Genomic DNA, 25,091 nt, shown 5'->3' on the forward strand with positions numbered 1-25,091 from the left:
TAAACTTATATGACTTTATCTATAATAAAAGGCTCATGCACTGTTTGCCAGTTAAAACTACTTATCATTTCCATATTTGTTTTGATTTCTTGATGGTATTGGATGATCTACAAATGTTAACATTCAAGTTTAGCAAATCTGATACTTTACAAGAGTATTTCAATAGGCTGCTCCAAATTTCTCATCAGAAATTTCTGTTCAAAGATCTTCAAGAAACGCTTAAGATGAATCCGACTAGTTATCAATTTCAATAAATATAGTGTGAAAACTCATACTTGAAACAGAATTAAATTAAGATTGTTTTCTTTTAAATTGAGGGTAGCAAAAGTAACATATGGATATATCGGTATGATTGGTTGTAACCTGGTAAAGCAACCATGATCAAGAAAAGCCAACTTTATATGTGTTAACGATTAACAAGGATTAATCAATTAAAGTCAATATTTCTTTCAAGTGATCGAAGATTGAACAAAAGTCAATATCTGTTTCAACTGATCGGAGTTTGAACAAATGTCAATATTTGCAAGTGTATTGTGACCAGAGATAACCAAATTCAATTTGTGTAGGTGTTGGAAGACCAGGGTAATCACAAGTCCAATATCTGTGTAGGTTCACCAACAAGGTAACCATTGAAATTCAATATATGTGTTGTAAGTGACCAATGTTTCAACAAAAGTTACTATATACATATGTATGGAGACGAGAGATAACAAAATTGCAATATTTGTGTAAGTTGACCAAAGATAACCAAATTCAATCTATGTTTGATGACTGGGTACGTTGACCATGGGTAACCAAAGTTTATATTTGTAAGTTGACCATTGGTAACCAAAGTTAATATCTGTCTAAGATGACCAGAGGGAACCAAAGTAAATATTTATGTCAGGTGACCAAATGTAACCAAAGTATCTATCTTTGTAAAATGACCAGAGGTAACCTTAGTCAATATCAAGGAAGGTGACCAGAGTTTATCAAAGTCAATACCTGTATAAGATGACCAATTATCACTTAAGTCAATATCAGTGTGATGGAACGAAATGTAACCAAGGTTAATATCTTTTTAATGAGAACAGACGTTACCGAAGCCGATATCACTTTAAAGTGACCAGTGTATAATGTGACCATTGTAACCAAAGTCAATATCTGTGTTAAGTGACCATGGATAACCAAACTCTATATCAGTGTAAAGTAAACACTACAGAACCTTTATTCTTATTATGAGGCATAACAAAAAGAATTATTGCATTAAAGCTCGGAAAATGTAAAAAATCTAAATAAAATAGAATTCCGCGAATTTCCATTTATGTTTTTGGCGCATTAAAGTCATTTTAAAACACGACGTCATACGAATGAAAATGCCAAAGCTGAAGGTCTTTCCGTTGCGTTAACCATCCAAATTCGGATAATATTGCATTAAAATGGAGTTTTGAAGTAGGTGTTGTTTTATTTTCTATTATTCGCACATTTACTGATTTCATTCAACATGGCGGCTCCTTAGTTACAAAATGTCAGCAGTGGATTTGACGGTAGCTTACGAGATAAAAATGTAAATCAATAATGTCAAATGTTGGGTTTGAGAATTAAAAGAAATAAACACATTTTTTCTAGCGGTTATTCAACAAATAATTCATGCAAGCTACATATTTATTGGAATTTTTTAGATTTTTCTAACAGGGGTAAGGTAGAACAGCCACACACATGGCATACCCACCATCGCTTCAGTTTTTTAATGACCGTATTTGTCCTATTAGAATCGAAATAATTCATGGAAGCCATAGATTTGTTGTAACGCTCAGGATAAAATTCGAATATCACGGCCCAGGCCATGTGTAAATTTCCAACAAATCTATGTCTTCCATGAATTTTTCTTAAAAAGACTATCAATAGTATTTCCTGATAATATATTTCAAAATACAATTGAAATGTCATTCAAATGATATAACACAAAAAATAATGACCAACAAATGAAATAAATGAGCTAATCCGATTGTTTCTGAATTTTCTAAAATACTTCCTTTTACATGTAATAAGGTAGTTAAATCACGATGAATAAAGGTCTGCCAACTCGCCACACTTATGAAACAAAAAAAGAACTAAACCATACTGAATTAAGGCCTACCAACTCGCCCAACTTAAAAATCAAATGAATACTGATGAAAACCTTAGAAATGCCGCTTGTTTTTTTTTACTTCTTTTCTTTTGGTTGAAACAAAGCAGAAAGAAGTAAGTATCAGCATTTCTGTGATGTACGATGTTATTGACCATTGTAACTGTTTATGTCGTTTGTTTTCTGGTAAATACAAAACACTGTTTTACAAGATAAGTCAAGAATCATGGGTATTAACATAATTTTATTCTCAGATGATATATTTGCACATGTACATAAGTATGCATATCAATAACTTTTAAAACAAAGATACAGTAAATCAATCATGACAAGCACTGGCATGATTACACAAAACGAAGTAGCTAGATGAAATGTCAGCACTAGATACCAGAACATAAATACACAAAGATGGCATACTAGATTGTCATTAAAACTGTTTGTGAAAAAGGCGAGGCCTTAATTACAATGTCCCACCTCCTAAAGTACCAATCATATTGACAAAATTACTAATCATCCTCAGTCTTACATAATTAAACAGACCATTCATCTCAATACACAAATACTTTACCTCATTATTGAATACACAAATGTATATACATATATATAGAAATGATATAAGAAAAGACAAAATATGAAATCTATATAAAAAAAGGTATTCAAGAAAGGTCTTTATTTTACTTGATAAATCTGTGCAATCCTCATCTTTGATTAATCAATAATATAGGTAACACTTATCAAAGATTGGCAATATAATAAGTTTTTTAATTTGTTAATGTCGGAAAATATCATTTTCAATGCCATTTTCTGGAAAATATTAAATTAGAAGTTGAATTAAAATACTCTCTACAACTTTTAATCTTCAGTGGAACATAATCATGATGATAGTTTTCAAACTCAATAAGCAATTCTTAGAGGTGAAAAATAGTATACCTATGTTTCAACTAACATGCCCCCAAAACAACCTTTTTAGATTATTTTGTGAAGACAATATAATTCTGAAAAAATTATAAAAGCTTAAACATGTAACAGGAAATATCATTTGGTAAGGATATGAAATTGCAATTTAAACAAATTGTTGTACAAATTAAGGGACCCGCTATCATTGATTCACATTAGCTCATTTTACTTACTGAAAAAGTGCTATATTATTGTTCTTTTTTGTTTATATCATATCTAAATATAATTTTAAATTGTTCAAACTACTCTTCCAATCTTTCCATGTGTGATTTCCATCACTTTGATTTTTATTCTGGTTAAAATAATGTGTTCTTACACAAATCAGAATACTTGTAAGGTCTTGCACACATCTCAAATAATTCCAAAATATATATATATAATATAGTTGTCTTGCAAAATTGGTGATCATACCACATCTTATTTTTATATGATCAAGGTTGGCAAAAAAGCGGTCAATACTAGTATTGACCATGCCGGCGGTAAATACCGGTAAATACCGGGAAATACTGGCAAATACTGGTCGATTGAAATTTTAGTGGACATTACTATAAAAACCACTCTCTACCTGGTCAATTACTTTTAGTAATGAAATAATGAAAGTGTTAAAGTCATTTTAAATGTTCTCATTTCTAATTTTATTGTAAATTCTTAATAAACAGTGATTTACAATGTATAATTAGTACATAAGATAAAAATGTTTCGTCCCTGGCAAGGAAACTGACTATAGCATTGCAATCATTACATTTTGAACTGATTTGTTGTTGTCTTATATTGTATAAAAGTTCCAAATAGGGTCTTCAGGCTTCAGTTTGGTGCTTAAGGTCAAGATGGTTGTACTATGTGTATGTAAAAATTGATTATGTAAGGGTAAAAGTTAAACTACATTATATATTTGTTGGTTTAAAACATAAATTACAGTTAAGCCATAAGAGTAAAGGTCCTTGATACCTTCCATTTCCTGCATAAAGATGATTTTTGTCTCACATTTAACTAGACAGGAAATATTTTATTGTTTAAGTGAGTCTTCAAATATCACTTTTATTACTTTCAACCATGTTTTGTCATCATTTATTGGGGGCTGTTGTTTGTATAGTAGTTAAATTATCACACCTAGTAATGCCAGGTGATAGGTAATAAGACACCTGTAACTTCATTTACCTGTAGTTTTATGAACCTGTAAAAATTTTGCATTTTCAATAAAAAATATCTTGATTGAAAAATGTTGTAATAATCAATTTGTCAATTCTTTATATTTATCTAAAATATGCAATATCATAACTTATACATGTTATAAGGACTAAATTAGTAGGTAAATGTGTTAAACATGTTAAAAATGAATAAAACATATCAAATTCATTTATATCAGCTGAAACATGCCAAAAGATAAAAGTTTAAATATATCTTACTTTTTATCATTTTTTTACTTCAATAAATAGTAAAAACCACCATGAAAATTTCAATCGACCAGTATTTGCCAGTATTGACCACTTGAGGAGTATTGTCCGGGGCGGTTAATACCACCGGTAAATACCAGGGGCGGTATTTATCGCCCAACCTTGTATATGATTGATTGATTGTTAAATGTATTTGTATAAAGTCACACAAGAAAATATAAACTTATTATTTACTTAGAAGAACTATACAAGTTATTCAAGCATTCTTGGAAACTATGCATTTTCTGAAATTGCACAAAAAGAAACACACAAAAGTTATTTCAGTTGACAGATTTGTTTCTGTTGCTGTCATTGGTTCAGTTAAAATTTTAAAAGTTTTTGCCAGCCCAATTATTCGCTCTATGTGAACCCTTTTGCTCGAAATTTTTCTATCTTTTATTACAGTTTCTCCAGTCAATCTGTTTTTCTTTTTAAAGAATGTAGGCATATTGATGGCAACATTTTGAGTTGCAAAGAGGTCTTGTACACTGAAACCTCTGTCTGCCATTATGCTATCATACGGATCACAACAGGTCATTAAAGAACTGCGCTCCGTTATTTGACGATCACTCGCACTTCCGCCATATGCTGGTGAAATAAATGAAACCAATCCACCAGGTGTAGAGCCTACAAGAACCTTTACAGTATTCCTGTTTTTGTAAGTGGAGAAAGTTTTCTGTTGTGATTTTGGATTTTTAGGTTTTTTTATAGGAAATTCTGTGCCGTCTACTATTACTCGAGTACTCGGGAATTTTTTTTTAAATCTGGTTGGTGCATAATATCTTACGAGATCACCTGATGGCCAAATGTTTATTTCACCCCACTGCTTAGCCATAAAGTTGATCCATGTAATTATAATATTCTGCACGGCCTTTTCAGACGTTTCAAACATTCTTGACTGTTCAAAGTTAGTGGTATGTCGCCTTAATTTCATTAGAACCAAGAAAAATTGATTAGGAACACTAATGTTCACAACATTGTGAAAAATACATTGTAGGCAAAAGGCTGAAGGTCCAAGTGTGTATAAAATAAAGAAAAATTTCTCAATATTTTCAACTCCTGTGTAAAAATGCAATCCAGCTGTGTCATTTCTGAAATTTTCAGCAGAAAACATTCTGTGTTTTAGTGTTTGTGAAGCTACTGACACATGTTTTTCCACAGGAATACTAGTATCCATCAATTCTGATTCATTAACAATAATATCTGAACAATCTGTAATTATTTCTTCATTTCCTACTACTAATCACTTTTAAGAACAAGTGCATTCTCCTCATTTATAATTTCATTACTATTTATGTCTAAGCATGAATTTTTAAATTCTATCAATAAATTTCTTTTTTCAAGTAACCGGTCTTTATGTCTTTTGTCTCTTTTCATATCATTTATTGATTTTGGAGTTTCTTAAGTCCATTCGAAAATGCTTGGGATTGCTGTTTTCTTAAGGGTTTTCCGCTCTGCCAATGTTCCTGAAAAAGAATAAGATTAAGTAATGTTCAGATCTTTTTGCAATGAAATATGGGATCTTTAAGTGTGCAGCATAGTAGGTATGGTTCGATATGCCACAGGGTCTTTTGCCCTCATTATTATTAATACTTTTCATCTTTAATATTGAAAAATATTTGGTTTAAAACCGTTTTACATGCAGTACCTGTATTCATGTAAATGAAAGGTCAATGAAGGAAAAATAAATAATTAAATTTATTATGTATCAACTTGGAACAGTCAATATATATGTTCCTGATCAAACAATATATGATGTACATGTATATCTTGAATGTCAGGAGCTTTAGTGTCCCTGTCTTGGGCAAAATGAAGCCTTAAATTTTATATCACTGTCAATTTCATATGTACCTGAGTTTGGGCATAACATATTTTATCTAGGACTAAAAATAGTCCCAGGTTTTATTAAATATAGGGATAATACTCATTATTTCATTAAATAACAGGATCTTTCCAAACCTGTGAAGGGGAGGGGTTTGTAATATGGTACCACAATCAGGAGATGCTATTATGTTTTTGAGACATAATAAATTTCATAACATTTTTACCATGGTATGTCGTAGTGATGTAATCCTCCTCTCTGAAATGACTTCGACAAACGTAGACGTATTTGCTCGGTGGATTCCAGCTTTGGAATCAATCGCGTTTTCCCTCTCCGGATAGCAATTATCCATGCCTTCCGACGTTCTTTATCAACAGGCAAAATGTGATCTCCACTGTTGGTACATGCAGGCACAACACAATGTGTCTTAGGCATAACTATTTAAATGTCTACACAATGCTCCGTACACAACAGCGCCATATTGTTTATCCTAGGGACCAATGCGATCGTAGCGCCCTCGATTTTGTAATCACGAACGATAACTCACTCCGCGTTCTAATTCAATAGTCCCAGAAAAGTTGAAGGATAATTTTATTGTAAAATTTTGATGTTTGTTTCTTTCTTATACATTGTTATAGAGACATTAGAAAATTTAACATTTGTCTTTTAATATGTCAGGGTATTTAGGATTCATTCAAACATATATTTAAGGTAGTTTCATATGACACATACAAATAAGGAGATGTGGTATACTCGTGTACCATTTTTCAAAGAATGAGGAATAATTGTATTTTTGTGCATATTTGTTTTGAAGGTTTTGTCAAAGTCTGCATACAAGCCTATAGAAAATTTCTACTTCCTTGAACATTTAAATTGTGATTCACCTTTACCCATGAAAATTGGTAGCCACGAATTATAATGAATCAACAGTAATTGCCAATGAGACAAGTATCCACCATGTTCAAATGACATGGAAATAATACAGGTCACTGTGGGATCTTCAACAATAATACAATCCCATTTTTTATCCCGTTTAGTCAGCTATAAAAGACCATGACATGGAAATGTGAAAATCAAATGGCCTAATTTAAAACCAAACAATTTACGAAAAACAAGTACTGCTATAAACCGCTGAACTACAGGCTCTTGAATGTTTATAACATCTTATTTCTTTTTCAGATATCATTTTCAGGAATCTTACCAATTTGTGGCCTAAAAAAGACGATTGGAATAAAAGGCTGTAAATTTCATTGCAACGACATTAAAACCAGACACACGAGGAATTAATTCTCAAGACATTGTTATTGTCACAGATTTGCTCATATCCTCATCTTGTACATATTCATTGTTTAGAATCTGTGATCTCTCTAGGTTGTCTTTGACTTAAGGGTTAGGGGTGCGTTTAGTTTACAGTTTGGTTAAGACAAGGTTTAGGGTAAAGATAAAAAAGGTCCGGGTTACGTTTTATAATACAAGTAGTAAGCTTAATGTCCGGCATGATGTAGGACCCCTTAAGACAAAGATGACCAATGAATACTTTCATTTTAAATTAATGCTTCTTTTTTTAGTTACATGATTACAGCAATTGTATAATCAAGATACGAAATACTGTAGCAGCTTGAAAAAGTCTTCTAGAAACCAGTTCTGGTCATTGCCTCCATATTATAAATATTAGTTAACTGATCGCATGGTCAATTCAATATAAATTTTACCCTGAGCTGTGTTGTCACAGTCAGTTTTTGAAAAAAAGGGGGAACGCTACAAAATTTAAGTTGAAGACCCATATATATACGATAAAAAACTTTGGTAATGAATACAATGACTGTACTTCAGTTATACATATATTTTTATTAGATTTGAATTCTGGTTGAAATAATAATATATATTAATATTGTGCAATTAAAGACAACATTTTACAAATTTTCATTAAAGAAATATTCATATTTTATACCCTGAAAATGCATAGATAGCAAATTTAAAGCAATGGTCTTAAAATCATAATTGCATTGCAAGCAACATTAGGGTTGATCCATAGAAACATTCACGGGTTCAAGGAAAGACGCTTTGAAATCTCAACTGTGAGTGGGGAAAGTTTAAATGTTTAATTTGCCTCTACAGGTGGTAAAGTGCCTCCCCTGTGTACCTAAATGGTCTAAATGTAACAGCCCTTCGATTTATAGCGAACCAGTCAATATTAAGAATTACTTTGTAGATATTCATTGTTTTCAATCTCTTATGACATAACTCAGGTTATTGTTATTTGTTCAGGTGTAAATCAGTTCAAACCAGCATACACATTTTCTATTTATTTATGCGATGAGTATAATTTTACAATTATCTTGAGTTAAAAGATTAAATATAGATAAAAGTATATTGACTTGCATATAATGTTAACAATTTTCAGATGGACCACCAATTCTCAATTAAAATTCGGCTAAAAAAAGAATCAAAAGACAGAAGGGAAAAATGTACTCTGATTGTCTTTCATATTATAGTTATAATGTAATAATGGTAACAGTTTTCAGGTGAAGCCTCAAATTATGAATTTTTATTCTGCTTAAAAGATTTTCACCAATACTAAAACAGTCCTGATTTTTGAGAAAATTGTTTACGAAACTATTAAAAATGTTGCATTTAACATTGAAATTATTCAAATTACATTTTTACAATTCAAAGATTAATATTGCTATCAAATTACTAGTCTTTTAATTTTTTGTTTGATTGTTCATACTAAGAAATTTATTCATCTGTAATCCTTCAGATAAATTAAATAGCCTTTCACAAAGTAGATGATAACAGTATTTGCAAGTCATATGTTCCGATGCAACATGCTGGTAAATCTTGACATGCTGTGTCCAGTTTCTTATTATGGATTGTTTTAGTTTAAAGAAGATTCTGTTTTGGCTAACCACACTATATAAAAATGAAGATGCCAAGGATTTTTTCTTTTTTCAATAGTTTGAAACAGGACCTGTTAAGGTTTGTTAAATAATATTAGAAAAAAGTCAGTGTTATTTTGAATTGTACCGTGTTAAAGTTAATTTTCATTTCTGCTGATTTAAGATAGCATCATTTTGCACCGGAAAAAAAAAAGGTCACGATATTCTGCAGTAAAGTCATAATCAAAGGGTTTTTTTCAAAAGTAATAGTGAGCAGGCAGACAATGTTTTTTTACGTAATACGATTGTTTTTTTCCCAGAAGAGACATGATATTATACATGTGTATTTCCTTGCATTTTTTTAATTGAATAAGTAGATAAATTGTGCAAATTTGTTCTTCAATGGTGGAAAGGACTTATATCATTTATCATAATAAATAGTAATGGTCTATTAATCTTTCACATTAGTATCAAAAGTGCTTATTTGAATTACGTATGAACTCATTTATTTCCATGCTTTATGTATAGATTTTTTTATACAACTAGTGCTATTTATTTTTGCTGGGAATTGTATTAGTTGATTGCAGACACTTGTATTAGTTGATTGCAGACACTTGTATTTGTATTGATTGTTTGTGTAAAAAATTCAAAGGCCAAACAAAATTAATCTTTAGCTTGTATTGACTGTTTGAAAAAAAAAAAAGATAGACGGAGAAGGTAGGTAGAATTACTTTTATTTTCCGCCAGAATTTCATAGACACAAAGTTAAATCTGCTAAGGCTAAGAAGTGTTCCATTCTTTATGATTTGTCCTAAATAAAATAGCCAACAAAGTTAACTTTTAATAGACTAGTTTGGTACTAGAGAGTTAACAATTTTTTTTTCTTTGGCCTTGAGTTTGCAGAGCATTTTATTTCATGTTGAGCTAGTAGACTGAATGAAATATGTCTCAGATTGGGGAAGGTCTTTAAATGTCCAATTCTACAATTTGGAAATTTGATATGATAAATCATTTTAATTTATCTGGAAAAGTTATACTCTACAAAAAAGGCTTTTGAATTTATTTTAAAGCATCTGATAACAAAATTGAAAAAAAATATCTATGTCAACACTGAAATAGATTTTTAGAATATTGGGAAATTTGAGAAATGACAGTGAAAGTTAACTGTTAACCATTTACAAACTGAGACAAGGATGAATTATAAGGAGACACAAAGTCCTGAAGAGGAATATCTTGTCAATATTTTATGATTTGTCATTGTGAATACATGAATGAGAGAATTCCATCATTGTGAATTATTTATGTTTGAAATAAAAAAATGCACAACTACATAAAGTTTTCTTGCTTTTTTAAGAGTTCTATTGAAGTTTTTTGTCCATTGTTTAATGTATCCCCCTTTCTTTGCATGTCCGATATCTCATCTTAGAAATAAATATCAGGAAAGTGCCCAAGACATGTATATTTTAGATAGGTCATGTATTTGATCTAGGCAATACTAGATCATTATCTCCTATAATATCATGATTTAGGTATTTTTAGTCTCACAAATTAGTTTTAATCGTAACAAAGGTTTTGTTGGGCATAATGTTTTTGACTCATCAGTCAGTCCGTCAGTCTGTCCGTCAGTCCTATTCTTGTCATCGCAGCTCCTCTGAAACTACACATTCAACATAATTTTATGAAACTTTGCAGATAATAAGGACATACTATGTAGATGTGCATATTAACAGGAAATTATGATTCTATTTTTTTTTCTAGGAGTTATGTCCTTTAAACTTAGAAATTTGGCCTTAATATACTACTGCAACAGTTTGTCATCGCAACTCCTCTGATACAACACAACAGAATTTCATGAAACTCTGTAGATAATAAGGACACGTTATGTAGATGGTATATCGTCAGGAAAATATGATTCATTTTTTCTAGGAGTTATGCCCGTTTGAACTTGGAATTTTGGCCTAAATATACTACTGCAACAGTTTGTCATCGCAACTCCTCTGAAACTACACAACAGAATTTTATGAAACTTTGTAGATAATAAGGACATAATATGTAGATGTGCATATCCATAAGAAATTATTATCAGTTGACTTTTTTAAAGGTTGAGTCTTTGAACTAAGGAATCTAGTGAGATTTTGTTTGCCCACTGACAATGTGGGGGCGTGTGGTATGTAAGCGTGCTCACAAAGGTTCTTAAATTTATTACGTGATGGGTGTTGGTCAGGAAATGATCGTACTTTGAAGTTGAAAGAGACTTTCTGTCATTTTAAGAAACTTTATAAGAGTTTTCTTTCAGCATGACAATCTATATTTTTGGTTTATTAATTGAAATTAACAATAAAATCCAAGCCATAAGAATATTAGAAAAAGTTATAATATTACAGGGTTTCCATTAGAATAAAAGTAAAAACATCTGGTGAAGTCACCAACACTGAGTATACTGGCACGTAATAAAGAAAAGACGTCTTGTTAGTTTGATTAATTTATTGAGAAAGCCAACGGAAGTACGCCAACAATAGGGACGTTACAATTAAGCGAAACGATATACTGTACGTCTAGTTAGCAGACTTCACAACTTACTTTCTTACTTATTCCTTGCTATGCCTGATGGCACATATGGTAAGGCAAATGTTTCCTCTACTCTTCTCTGTTGTTTGCTTTTATTCCACTGTTCCCCAGGTATATCATCGTTCCTTTATTTCGTTTTCTATTGTGTGCCTCCCCCGTGTTTTTGACCTTCCCCCTTTTTTTACTTCTGGTGTCTATATGGCTATCTAGTTGCTACCTTGGTCGTGTCTTCAGATGGTTTGCGCAGAACATGACTTAGCCATAAACATCTCTTTTGTATTAACAAAGTCTCCATGTCCTTGGTGTTTGTGATCTCAGACTTCACAACACCTACATTTTAAGTTCTGCCCTTTAGAGGAATTGTTTTTTTTTGTAGTATCTTATTCCTTTTTGAGAAAAAATACTCAAAAGGAGAGTTATGATTTCAGCTATTGTTGACTGCTGAAACAAACACATTCAAAATTCAGAAGTCAAAGACTCCACTGCAAAAATGTAGAACAGACGAACAATTCAACAAATCTTCAAAGAAAACTAAGGATTGAGCGACACGAACCCCACCAAAAACTAGAGCTGAACTAGAGAACCTCGGAAGGGTAACGTCCCTGCTTCTCATATGACACCCGTCGTGTTGCTCATGCAAGTACTATTCCGATTATAAGTCTGTGAACCATTGGTTCAATAGCATCCTTGTAAGCAGCAACCCTATATCAAGGAAATCATGACAAAACATGCAAGCTCTGGAATATCTTATCCACTTGGAGATGTATACCCCATATGCGGGTGCTGCTGGAATGTTGCTACATAGAAATGGAAAGTGCACAATCGGGAACATTAAATCATCCGTTTTGTCGAAAACTTTTGTTCTCAACCGCCCTTTTCTAGATGTAAGACATGGTTTGAAGCAGACTTAACTGTATATGTGGTACTTAGATCCAAGTTCGATGGGGTAGATGCGTTCAACATAGTCACAAAACTTTGGATTATTTAATGGGAGGACATCATCTATTTAGCGGAACGTAAAGTTCATGGATACGGCTAGATTTTTATTTTTTCGAATTGCTTCATGAAGACTGACTCACATGAATAAAGGAACAAATCCGCTAGTAGAGGAGCACAATTATTTTCCATAGGAATACCTATTGTTTGTTGTAAAACACGTCCTTCAAACGTAACAAATATCATGAATATGTAAGCATCTTGTTGATGTAGGTTTCAAAGAATGTTTTGTTTGATTCACAGTGATTTTTTCAAATGTATCACTTATCCCTTCCTGAAACAAAACATTTTTTTTATCTACGTTGGTCATACTTTTTTTTTATAAAACAGAGTTAGAATAGTTTTTTAAATCTGTCATTAAGTATAGAATGGGGTATACAAGTGTAAAGTAAAGAAGTTAAATGTTTGTTATGTTATTGCAAGAGGACATAGACTTAGATTGTTTGTAATTCTACAGATGTTTTGAATGTTTTAGTATGCACATCTGATTCACACCATCACAAGATTATGTAGTTTCACGGTAACTCTGAAGCATGGCTTTGATTGCTGGTAAAGGTCATTAAGTGTGAAGAGAAGAAAATTTCAGCCACTTTAAGAAAAACAAATAATGAACCAAAAGACGTCTTCATCACAGCAAATTTTATAATTTCACAGTTATGTTGTCAAGAATGTATTTTTAAAGATTCTATATTTTATATAAGATTACTGTTACAATAGACCTAAACAAAATCTAAGCCCACCTTTGCTGAAGTCCTAAATCTATACTAGAACCTGAAAGCTAATACTTGTGTTATGTTTTATACATGCATTTAAACGTTACTATGACCTACAATCAGTTATTGACGATATCTACGAATAGCTCTAACTTCCTGGTAAAGATGATTCGAATAAAAGACATTGTATCATATATTTGTATGTTACAAGTTATTTATAGACATTTAACGGGTAAGTTTGTAACTTATTAATTATCAATAAAAGATCATTAATGAAATGCATGGTAGAAAGTCTGCACTGTTAATTTACTAGCAAAAAACGCGGGAGAAGAAAGTCCGTCAAACTCCTTACAGAAAACCAAAGTGTAAGCAAGCTTTACCCCATCCAAAACCCGATGGTGACATCAAGGTGCAATATAAGAGAAAGTTGTACTTGTTTCACTAATGGCTCGAGCTATATTGCTCATAGCATGTACAAATCTGGCTACAAATTGCATTCGGTACTAATATTGCTACAGATCAGTAATGCATACATGCATACATGGTCATATATGACACAGTTATGATAAGATATTCTATAACAGTCATCAAAATGATGATGACGTCATAAGTCGATGACGTGTACTTACAACTTTGGAAAGTGGACAGCGCTGTTCACCATTAAGAATCATTTTTAGTGATCTGCATGTTGTAACGAAGCAGACCTCTATGAAGGAATTCATGTTCATAAAAGCAAGCAATGGAAAAAGGTGTCAACTGGGGATTTTATACTTTATATGTCGCTACACCGAAATAGTATTAAAATGAACTTAACATTTAGGGGAATAATTTATCGTGATAAGATATATTCCTTAGATTTAAAAGATGAATCATTATTTTTTTTATAAAGAAGAAATGTATCATTTTGGTTTACAAACTAAAAAAAGAGAGGGACGTTTTCATTAACTAAATGTAGTTGCTTTTATTCATTCGAATATGCTGCAGGAAGATGTATAATAAGGATGTTTTAGTTTTATTGTCATTGTTGTTTTGGAATTTAAAAGATATTGTTTTAGATCTATTACGTTTCAATTTGATTCCAAAATATGTGAGGGCATTAGTAGAACTTTCAAATGTTTTGTTGAATTGTTAAGGGTTATTTTTATCATATTTATAGTCGTTTACTCTATTGATATTAATGTATATAGTATTAAAGTTGGAGAGAGAGCAGCCTATCAATAATTATGATGATATTTCCTGTTAATATAAATCTATATGCAATTAAAATGTCATAAAACGGACATAAAAAAAAAAAAAAAAAAAAAAAAAAATCAATGACAAACAAATGAAATAAATGAGCTTGTTCCGATTGTTTTTTGAACTTTTGAAAATACTTCCTTTTAGTTGTTTGATATCCCCTGTTTTTTGTATGCACCAGGTGATTTATATATTATACTTTTTGCATCGAAGTTACATAAAAACATGTGCGGTCCAGTTAACGAAGCTGTTGTCGTTCAGTTTTAGTTGTATAACAATTTTCATAAGACATAAAAACATTAGTTATTCTATGAAATGGCCACTGAAATTTAAAAATGTTTACAATTATTTAAAATCCGATTTTGACGCTTTGAATTTGTAAGAAAAAAACTAGTTTCACCATCTTTGGTTGTATTTATTGAAGTTTCTTACGATTTCCGAGTTATTGAGGCTAAAAAATTAAGCTCATCATTGTTGTAATTGTAAAATCTAAATTATAGCAGCCTTCAGGTTGCATCTCCGCAGGTAAAATTTATCTTACAGAGTTTGAGTGTTCCTGATGAAGGTAAATCCAGAAAAGCGCTTCGGACGCATGAAATTTATAACGTGTTGTTTTCATTTTTTACAGTACTGTCTGCTGGTGGACTATCAGTCCCCGAGGGTATCATCAGCTCAGTAGTCAGTACTTCGGTACTGACATGATTTATAACAAATTATCTAAAATTGCCCGTTTATAAATTTTGAAATTATACAGAAACTAAGGTTTCAACTCCCTCAGGCAAAGTTGGCCTTAGATGGATTTAACTATTTTTTTAGGTCCTTTTTGGTTTATAGCTTTCGGTTCATAAATACCCTTTGTTTTCAAATATTCGGCTTTGATCGTTCCTGATGAAAGCAAATCAAGAAAAGCGCTTCGAACGCATGAAATTTATAACGTGTTGTTTTCATTTTTTGGCTGTCCTCTTAAAACTCTCTCAAACGTTAAATATAGTTGGCTTTCTAATTTTTGATCAATTGTCTCTCTCTCGGGCATATATGGATAATGAAGGTTACTCCAGAAACACCTTTTCTGCTCAAGGAAGTTCATATCAAACGTTTTAACAAGGAACATAATAATGCTCTATTATGTCCAATGCATTACTGTTTTAATTTAAACATTGTGTCTACGATCACATTTGATTTCTTATTTTCACAACTCTCGTGTTGATATGGTGCTGTTGTGTAATATTGAACCCTCTGCAGTCCGATATTTTGATAACGCATTGCAAAATTACGATTAAAATAACTACATTGTTTGTTTTCACGAGTTTTATACACAAACAGGACTATTACTAGTATATCCTAAAAACGACGAATGGAACTGCAGTATTTACAATAAGAAAACTTTTTTTTCTTATGATCTAGATACAACACAAATTCACAAGCAGGATTTCGAAACAAGCATCACTTACTTATACTAATCTGTCTTCTTGTTTCGTCATTGGATACAATATACAAAATTTAAATACACATGTGACGTAAATCTTTTGTCCAAACGCTGTATAATTTTTTTAAGAATGGAGAGTTATTTCCTATTGTCTATCTTCATTTATCCGGACGTTTGGCCCCTTGAATATTTCCATGGTGTTTACCAATGGAAATAATTAAAAAAGGACGTAAGGCGATATTGAATGAAAACTTACTAAAACGGCTGATACTGGATTTATTTAGGTTTTAGGCTGGATCGTCCGGATGGAGTAATGACCTCCGCCCCATTATTTCCAAGGAATGGACAGTTATATGGGCTTTCTCTATAACATAAATCTTAACTACATGCTCCGTAACTTAATAGAAATATTAAAAATGAGTAAAAAAGTTAAAAGAAATGAATAAGACAACTTCGATATGGATAATTATGTAATGTATGAATAGTAAAACTTTTTAAGATACTATTTTTTGTGGTGTGTTTAGAGACATCTTCTATATTTCCAGTCTATAGAACTGTATAGAACATGAGATAGAACATGAGATACGATTTTATTTCGATCTATAGAATTATGGAAAAAAATCTTGAATAGAATGACCTTTTTTGAGTAGATTGAATACAAAAAAAGTGTTTTATGTTTCGTCCCAAAACTGCATTTAAGTATTTATTTTCTGTTTAACGCCAGAGAGATTGCTGCAATCGTGCATTAAGAAAAAAGACCTCATTCATTGGATTCAATAGTATACAAGAAAGAGACACTCATAATGATTATAGAGAGCTGTCTACATATTCCATTATATTAATGTTCAATTCTTTTACTGTTTCTGTGGCAATCATACCACATTTTCTTATTTTTATATAATGTAAAAATGGCTCTAGAAATCTAGAAATATTCAATAAAAAATGCATATTGGAATTGCTTTTGTTTATAAATTGCCATATGCTAGACATATATTAGCATTATTTGATTTAGATTGATATAAATATACAAATAATAGTTTGTGGTATGATTGCCAATGAGACAGCTTTCCGCCAGAGTTCAAACGAGTGGATGGAACCAATTATAGTTGAAATGGACTATTATATTATTTATTTATGTATTTCTCTGTCCTGAATGTTCTTGCATTTATTTGTACTTTATTCCTGTCACGTAATGTTGTCATTTTAGCGGTATTTTTAACATTGCTATATAAGCGGGAGGTTTGTCTAGCCATAAAACCAGGTTCAACCCACCATTTTTTCTTAAAATGTCCTGTACCAAATCAGGAATATGGTAATTGTTATCACATAGTCTGTTAATATGTATGTTGGCGTTTGTTTTTGTAGCAGTTCGGTGTTTCTGTTGTTCCTTTTTGTTTCCTGTTATAGTTGATGTGTTACCTCAGTTTTGGTTTATGACCCGGATTTGTTTCAGTTAAATCGATTGATGACTATTGAATAGCGGTATACTACTATTGCCTTTATGTGTCATCATACGTAGGCCTTTAACAATGAGCAAAACTCATACCGTACAATCAGCTATAAAAAATTCTAACATGACAAACTATGAAACAATTCAAATGAAAAAACAAACGACCTAATTTTAACACTACTTTGTACGAAAAACAAATATGACAGACATGAACTAAGACAACTACTTGATTACAAGCATCCGATTTGGGACAGGCGCATATAGAATATGGCGAGGTTTGACTTGTTTGTGAGCGATCAACCCTACCCTAAGAACAAACTGTTGCAATAAGTTGCATTTGGTGTAACCCATTAGAACGGTAAAAAGAAAAAAAAAACAAAAACAAAAACAAAAAACCCAACTATTTAAAACAAAAGACCCAAGGCACTGATATACGAGTACTCGCAGTTATACATAGAGCTAGTTCAAAGCCAACTAATAAATAAATCAAGTTCACACAGACTTAAGTACCAATTAGTCACGTCTGACGGATTTAGTATAACCACATCATAAACAGTCTGTTGCAAGAAGTCAATTCTTAACGTACTCTCCTTAACATTTTTTCTCCATTTTTTCCGCACAAATACTCTAACTTAACGCAGGTATAAAAATGATAAGCCTTAATTTATAGTTAAGACCTTGCCTATTTGGACTATATCAAGCTTTGTTTTAAATACCTGTGAGAAAATAAAATTTGAATTGTTTGTTTTCACCAACACACATTAAAAGTTATTTCCTTACAAATAATTTGTATGTGATTTCATTAAACATACAATTCACAATTTATTTCCTCACAAACGTGTGCATTCATTAAAATAAAGTTAGATAAACGTCATCAGTTGTAATATGAAAAGATTATTGTATATTATCGATATTTTTCAGATACCTGTTGGCTGGTTTGACCTTAACCTCCCTTTTTAGTCAATGTTCTTTATCATCTTCCCTATTACAAAAGTATCCCGATTTTCCTTTGAACAATTTTATTTAAATTAAATGTAGTTATTCGAAATCTATCAACTTCCAGTTCTATTAAAAGTAATGGGGAAAACAACTTTCATCAAAAAGGAAGGAAATCCAAACAACAAGTAAACTTCCGTGTATTTTTACGTATTTTTATTTGTAATTTACATGTTAATTGAAGCTGTTTAAGCAAATAACATGACCTGATATATTTAAATTGCAAACGCACTTAATCACTTGGAAGATTTGAAAGTTTACGAATTATTAACAGAAAGCTTTAAAACATGACCACTTTGTAAGTTCCTCAGCAAAACTCTCGTCTGTTGTAAAAACAATTGATGACCAAAAAAACACAACGAGAGCCCTATAGACGACCGAACTAGTGAATTTACGATTACTAAGCAGTTTCGGTTTCGATTATAACATTTTGTTTTTACCGAGAAGTAAATTGATTGACAGGCTACACGAACCTCATAAAAAAACCAAGATTTATTTCTCCTAACCCTAAAAAATTATCACACATATTTAGCATGGAAATTTGCTACCAGACGATCAACATGGTGCATTCAATGCAAATTGATAAGTCGAGGAATACGTAAGCTTCTGACATTGATGTTACCAGACGATTTAATGAAGATTCGTTGCATATCGATATGTTGATAAATACTTAAACTTCTGATATTGATGATCCCAGACGATCTAAATAGTGAATTTAATGGAAATCGATATGTTGTTAAATTCTTAAGCTCCTGACATTGATGATACGAGACGATCTAAATGTTGCATTCAAAACATATCGACATGTCGAGGAATACTTAAGCTGCTGACATTGACTATACCAGACGATCTTAAAGGTGCATTTAATGCTTATCGATCTGTCGATCAATACTAAAGCCTCTGAAATTGATGATACTAGATCATCTAAATGGTCGATTAAAAACATATCGATCTGTCGATGAATACTGAAGCGTCTGGCATTGACATTGATGAACTGAAAAAAAAACTAGTAAAACAAGAATTTGTTTATAAAAGGAAAGGATGTGGTGTTAAGATCTTTCTGAACCTTTTGCTATTGTTTAAAATAAATTGCTTGTATTTTTCATTAGAATCCGTAAATTTTATTTGCTGACAACAATCGCGAGGCACTCCAATATCATATTCTTTTTCTTTTTAAAATTCAACAGCTATGAAAATATATTGATATAACAAATAATGCTTCTTTTTATAATTCAAATTTGTAAAAGTGATGACCCTTCCTGTACACTTTTGATGTGTTTATGTACTTATGATTGTTCTACCCGTCGAAATACTTTCTGACGAGGGTTTGGTTTATTGAAGTGTTGATGCTAGCAATAATGTTTAATGTAAGTTGGAGAGAAGAGAGTTTTCATGTATACATGGCCGATTACCCCCAAATAGCTTATTATAAAATTGAGGTCGGTCACAGGTGAAATATATTATTAGAAGAACAAATCAATGAAATGAAAAACTGTTATTTGAAATAAAAATGCAGTAGAATATGTGTAATAACAGTTTTGAATCTACATCTCGGAGTAACGCATTTATACCGTAGACAAAACCTCTACATTTGTACATGTTCCTATACGAGTTAATACATCTTTCTTGCAGATACACTGGCCGCGAATGTTTCGATAAATCAAAACATTACGGGACTTCTTGGGAGTAATGATACCCATCTGACATGCTCATTCTTCCTCGAAAAAGGAGAGCATATTTTGAGTATTCAAATCTTAGCAAAAAACATGACGGGAAGTTTTGATGATATGAGGCCAATTGCAATATTTCAACCGGAGAAAATGCCAAGGCTACGCAAATCAGGACATTATCTTTCTGGTAGAGTGACACTAACAAATATAACAACAACGTCAACGAACGCAACAATGACATTTCAGATACTGAAATGCACAGATAAAAAGGACTATTTGTGTACATATTACTACTTTAACATGTATCATGATATACACATCCAGAAGTCTGAACAAACCAGGATATTAGTGAAAGGTATTATTCTATCTCAATGAACCTCATGGGTTCCATGATAAACAAAAGGTAAAACAATTATATAAATACAACTGGAAATGAGGCTACGAATTTCTATCGAATTTGGTTTAATCAAAACGGGAACAGTTTGGGAAACGTACAAGTTACATTCTTGAGTTTCAACTACTTAAAGTATGTTTTAATTTCGAGAAACAGCTTTCAAATCAAGAAGTATTTAAGTAAAAGATGAATTTATAAAACACAGTTGTGAGTATTCCCACTTCAAACTTCACCGTCAACATGTTAATTATGGTGTAAAATAATCTCCTGCAGAAATAGAAATGGGAATGTATCATTCAGGGGATACAAGACAGTAGTAAGGTCAGATAAAGATCAAATGTGACTCTATTTAACTATTGCATAGGGAAAAGAAAATGTTGTATTCGATAACAAGTAAAATCCATCAAAAAGATAATGGCTTATTTCTATTATCGATAAAATCAAGTAAATAATAATGATTCGTTCAAAGTAATGAAGTTCTTAATTTATTTTCTATCGTTTAGTCTTTATCTACATAACACGGAAACGGGTTTACATAGATGAGGACGATTTTAAATCATTTTTGCTCACAAACCATCATAATGCATAATACTTTTCATATTTAGACTTAATACCGAACCTTTTCTATCATTGTGCACAGTATGAACAAAAATGTATTTCTCTTTGAGTGAACGAAGCAAGGTCTATTCAACACATAAATAAATTGGTATTATCAAGATTACACTTATCGAAATAATGAGCAGGGGAATCCTAGCCTACGTTATCAAAATCAAAACATATAGAGTATGACAGTATAATCGAGACGTTTTATCTGATTGTTTTCTTAAAATCTGTTATAATAAACATTCAAATTCAAAGTTCAAAATAGAGAAAATATTGAGGATGCATATGCAAACTGTACATTAAATTTTAAAATTTTCAGGTCCACTCCAGCTAAAAGAGTATCTATTCCGTGTAAATATATCAGAATTCGCCAAATAGAAATGCACGGTACATGTAAAGATGTAAAAATAAACGATGTTGTGTTATTCTAGGAATAATGTTTCAGTAGTCACTAATTCTTTTGGGGAAATCTATTTCAGCCTCTCCCTCAAGGCCGGACGTTATTTCAAGTTTCTTTGTTTCATCAATAATAACGGAGACCCAGGTAAGCTCTTCCTCAAATATCCTCCGTGATTCAAACAAAACTTCAACGAGAACTAACCGAAATAGCAGTGCATCCTTTGCTACACTTCCAAGTTTTAGAGAAGGTCCCACATTCGTGAAATCTCAAAGATACATTCGTGAAGGGGACCTTTTAATGTTTACTTGTACTGGTAACATTGGAAACCCTCCTGGTAAATTATTATGGCAGAAGATCTCTCTACAACAAAAGAAGTCAATAACATATGTCAATACAACAACGTATGTAGAAGAAATACCAGGGAGATGCTCGTTTAAAGTCACCAGCAACCTGACGGTTCAAATATCTGCAGACGATTTAAAAGTGAAATTTCGCTGTTTTGAAGAATCACAAGCCAATGTGCCAGAAATGTATGTAGAAACTGAGCCGTTAGATGTACACTGTGAGTATTACTTCATTTATATCACTTAACTGAGCGGAGTTTAACCGCTTCGTTCATCATAGACCAGTCCATCTATAGACAGGTGTTTTGGGATAAACTCATCACTGAAGTGTCCAGTAATGGTCATTGATCCGGTTAGATTATGTAAACACTATATGTAAAACACTATATTCGAAAAATGAATAATGAGACACACTGGTTCATTTTCTTGCAAAACGGAGTTTAAAAAACGTAAAAATTGTCACATTTTGGAACTTGTGGATATGAAAGTTAAACTATTACATCGGCAGTTGCTAAAGATGCACATGTCGTTATTCTATAACGTTTTTATTTACGTTTGTTCTTCCTTATATTCCGAATGCATTATTTTTTTTTGGGGGGGATGGGGTGCACGGGGATAAGCGCAAATATAATATGATATTATATAAGGAAGGAAAATTCGGGTTTAGATGTTTTCTTTTTATATATAATTTTCATAAATCCTGTTTTAAATAAATCTCACAATCGGAAAGATTTCAAACAAAATAATACAATAGCCGATACTTTAAAATACTATGATGGTGCCTTTACCTATGCCACGTATAACTGCTATTAATTTGAAACTATTTTATTCATCCTATATCGAACACTCAGTACTCGCTTTTATGTATCTGTTTGATGACACTAATAGGTAATAAGAAACCCGTAATAATAATTATAACGGTAATCATTCTTATCACACACACACACACCTTCAAATAGACTGTCTTTATGCAAATTTAAAGTAAGCTCCGCCCGATCAGTTGAAAAAAACATTGGTAATTTACCATATTTTTTGCTATTTTGTGTAGATACATGTAACATTTCAAACCTACGGGTTTCATTTTCAAAAGATGGTTCTTAGTAATTTTTGCAAACTAAATACTTGATTAAACTATTTTTCAGTTTTACCCGAACTACATTCATTGAAATTATACAAAACGGTATTGTAGACAAGAGCATACCATCTAAATGAAAAACGCACACCACAAGAAACATTGAAAAGGAACATTTGTTCTCTGTATATATGTTAAAAAGACATTATGCAACGTTTATTCTTCTGTTCTGTCGTAAATACTTCTTTTTTTCAGTTTAATATGATGTTTTAAGTTGTGGAAGAGGAGTATTCAAATTTTAGAAAAATGCAATTTTTTTTCGGCAATGATTATATATCAAAATTGAATTATATTTATAACATGCATTTTAATTGATACATGGATTGAAGTGTATCATGAAACAAATATTCTTTAAACAATTTTGAGAACTAGAATATATTGCTTTTATTTGATTACAAAATTTGCTGATATTGTGTCCTTCTTTTTGTTTTGTCATACATTTCGTAGAAAAGTCACAAATCACTTTTAGCCTTTTTTGTCCAACTTTCGTGTAATTCTCGAAGTTTTCGGAATTGCCCATTCGGTACAAGATTTATCATTAACTTTCTATTTTAAAGCTGAAAAATAATCAAATAAAGGAAGGTTCTTAAACAAAAATTGACTTCATTTTGAATGTGCATGAGATAAACCAAAATATCATACGTGCAGTGCCGCATCGCTATTCTTCAGCTTGACATCTGATAGTATCGCTTTGGATAAAAAAATGTATTCTATTCAATATTCAATAGTCGATAAAAGAATATATTTGCTGTACATATACGTCTCACATTGCAATGTTTAAAACAAAAACATAATTGAGGGAACATTTATTTCTCATTAACAAATAATCCCCAAAGCATAATTTAACATTAGAAAAACCCGCATACATTATGCATATAAGTATATAGGAAAAATAGTAACGAATGCTGTACTGAATGCAACTTCAAACATGAGTTTAACGTACATTTATTACAGCAACCTGAATATAGATGATAAGAGCACCAGACTTTTAACAAACGTAACAGTTCAGTTTATTGGTTGGGTTCGTCTTTTTCAGTCTTTAGTTTTCTATGTTGTGTTTTATGTACTGTTGGTAGTCTTTTTCTTTTTGTCATGGCATTGTCAGTTTATTTTCCACTTACGAGTTTGAATGTCCCCTTTGGTAATTTCGCCTCTCCTTTATATACACGTATGTTAATTGTACGTTTAATGTATACTAACGTCTGATTTTATGCATATGTTTTAAAAAAAAATATAACAAAAACAACGGACCCCACGCCGAATTCATAAAGGGAAAAGTCCTTTAGCACTGCCTAAACCTAACGCTACCAATCAATGAAACAAGTGAAAAGCAACTTGGTAAAGGCATTTTCACAAGAAATGTTTGGTAAAATCTGGTTTTATATCTAGCTAAACCTCCCACTTTTACAACACTTGTTTATAGTTCCGTTATATTGACACGATCGGCAGGGCTATAAACATACGTTTTACATCTTCACAAATGACGAATGCACACCAAGAGACGCTTACTCTGTTGAAGCATCCGGTCACGCTCCTTTGGAATTCAAGCGAATACTTGAGTTTTTGTTTGTTACCTTAACTTGATTATTTTTTTCTTTTTGTAATTGGTTTACGTTTCATTGATGAACTTCTGTCTCCTTAAATTACAGATGGTTGTTATTTTTCCAGGAAGGTACATCGACTGTCATTCAAATCAGCAACTGTTTTTGCTGAATATTTACTGTTACTCTCAAATAAATAACGAACGACAAAAATGTATAAAACAGTAAAACATATATGAAAGAAAGAATTTCAAACCTTATATTCAGTTGCAAGTCATATTAAACGAGTTTCTTGTGATTATAGTATTAAGGTAATTATTGAACTAATAAATTGATACATAGTAAACTAAGTTTTCTATTAACATTTTTTAACATTTATTAGGTATTCATAACGTATAATTGACAAACTATATTTCATTCAATG

At 31.6% G+C, this 25,091-nt stretch overlaps 2 protein-coding genes across 2 annotated transcripts in view; one reads left to right on the top strand and one right to left on the bottom strand.

Moving 5' to 3' along the window:
• Positions 1–7,594, top strand: part of LOC127713063 (ubiquitin-conjugating enzyme E2 G1-like) — a 47,792-nt gene extending 40,198 nt beyond the window's left edge. Inside the window, exon 6 of the mRNA XM_052219668.1 lies at positions 7,499–7,594. The gene's annotated coding sequence lies outside the window, so the exon portion shown is untranslated. The remainder of the gene's footprint in view (positions 1–7,498) is intronic.
• LOC127713058 (uncharacterized) lies at positions 4,715–5,715 on the bottom strand. The gene has a single exon (XM_052219661.1). The coding sequence runs from the start codon at positions 5,672–5,674 to the stop codon at positions 4,715–4,717; it is 960 nt and encodes a 319-aa protein (XP_052075621.1). The 5' UTR covers positions 5,675–5,715.
• Positions 7,595–25,091: the final 17,497 nt, after the last annotated feature.

This window comes from Mytilus californianus, unplaced genomic scaffold (genome assembly GCF_021869535.1).
Source record: "Mytilus californianus isolate M0D057914Y unplaced genomic scaffold, xbMytCali1.0.p SCAF_8, whole genome shotgun sequence".
Classification (NCBI taxonomy): domain Eukaryota; kingdom Metazoa; phylum Mollusca; class Bivalvia; order Mytilida; family Mytilidae; genus Mytilus; species Mytilus californianus.

Coding starts and splice junctions, on each gene's coding strand:
- LOC127713058 (XM_052219661.1), bottom strand. CDS start 5,674: ATGGATACTAGTATTCCTGTGGAAAAACATGTGTCAGTAGCTTCACAA.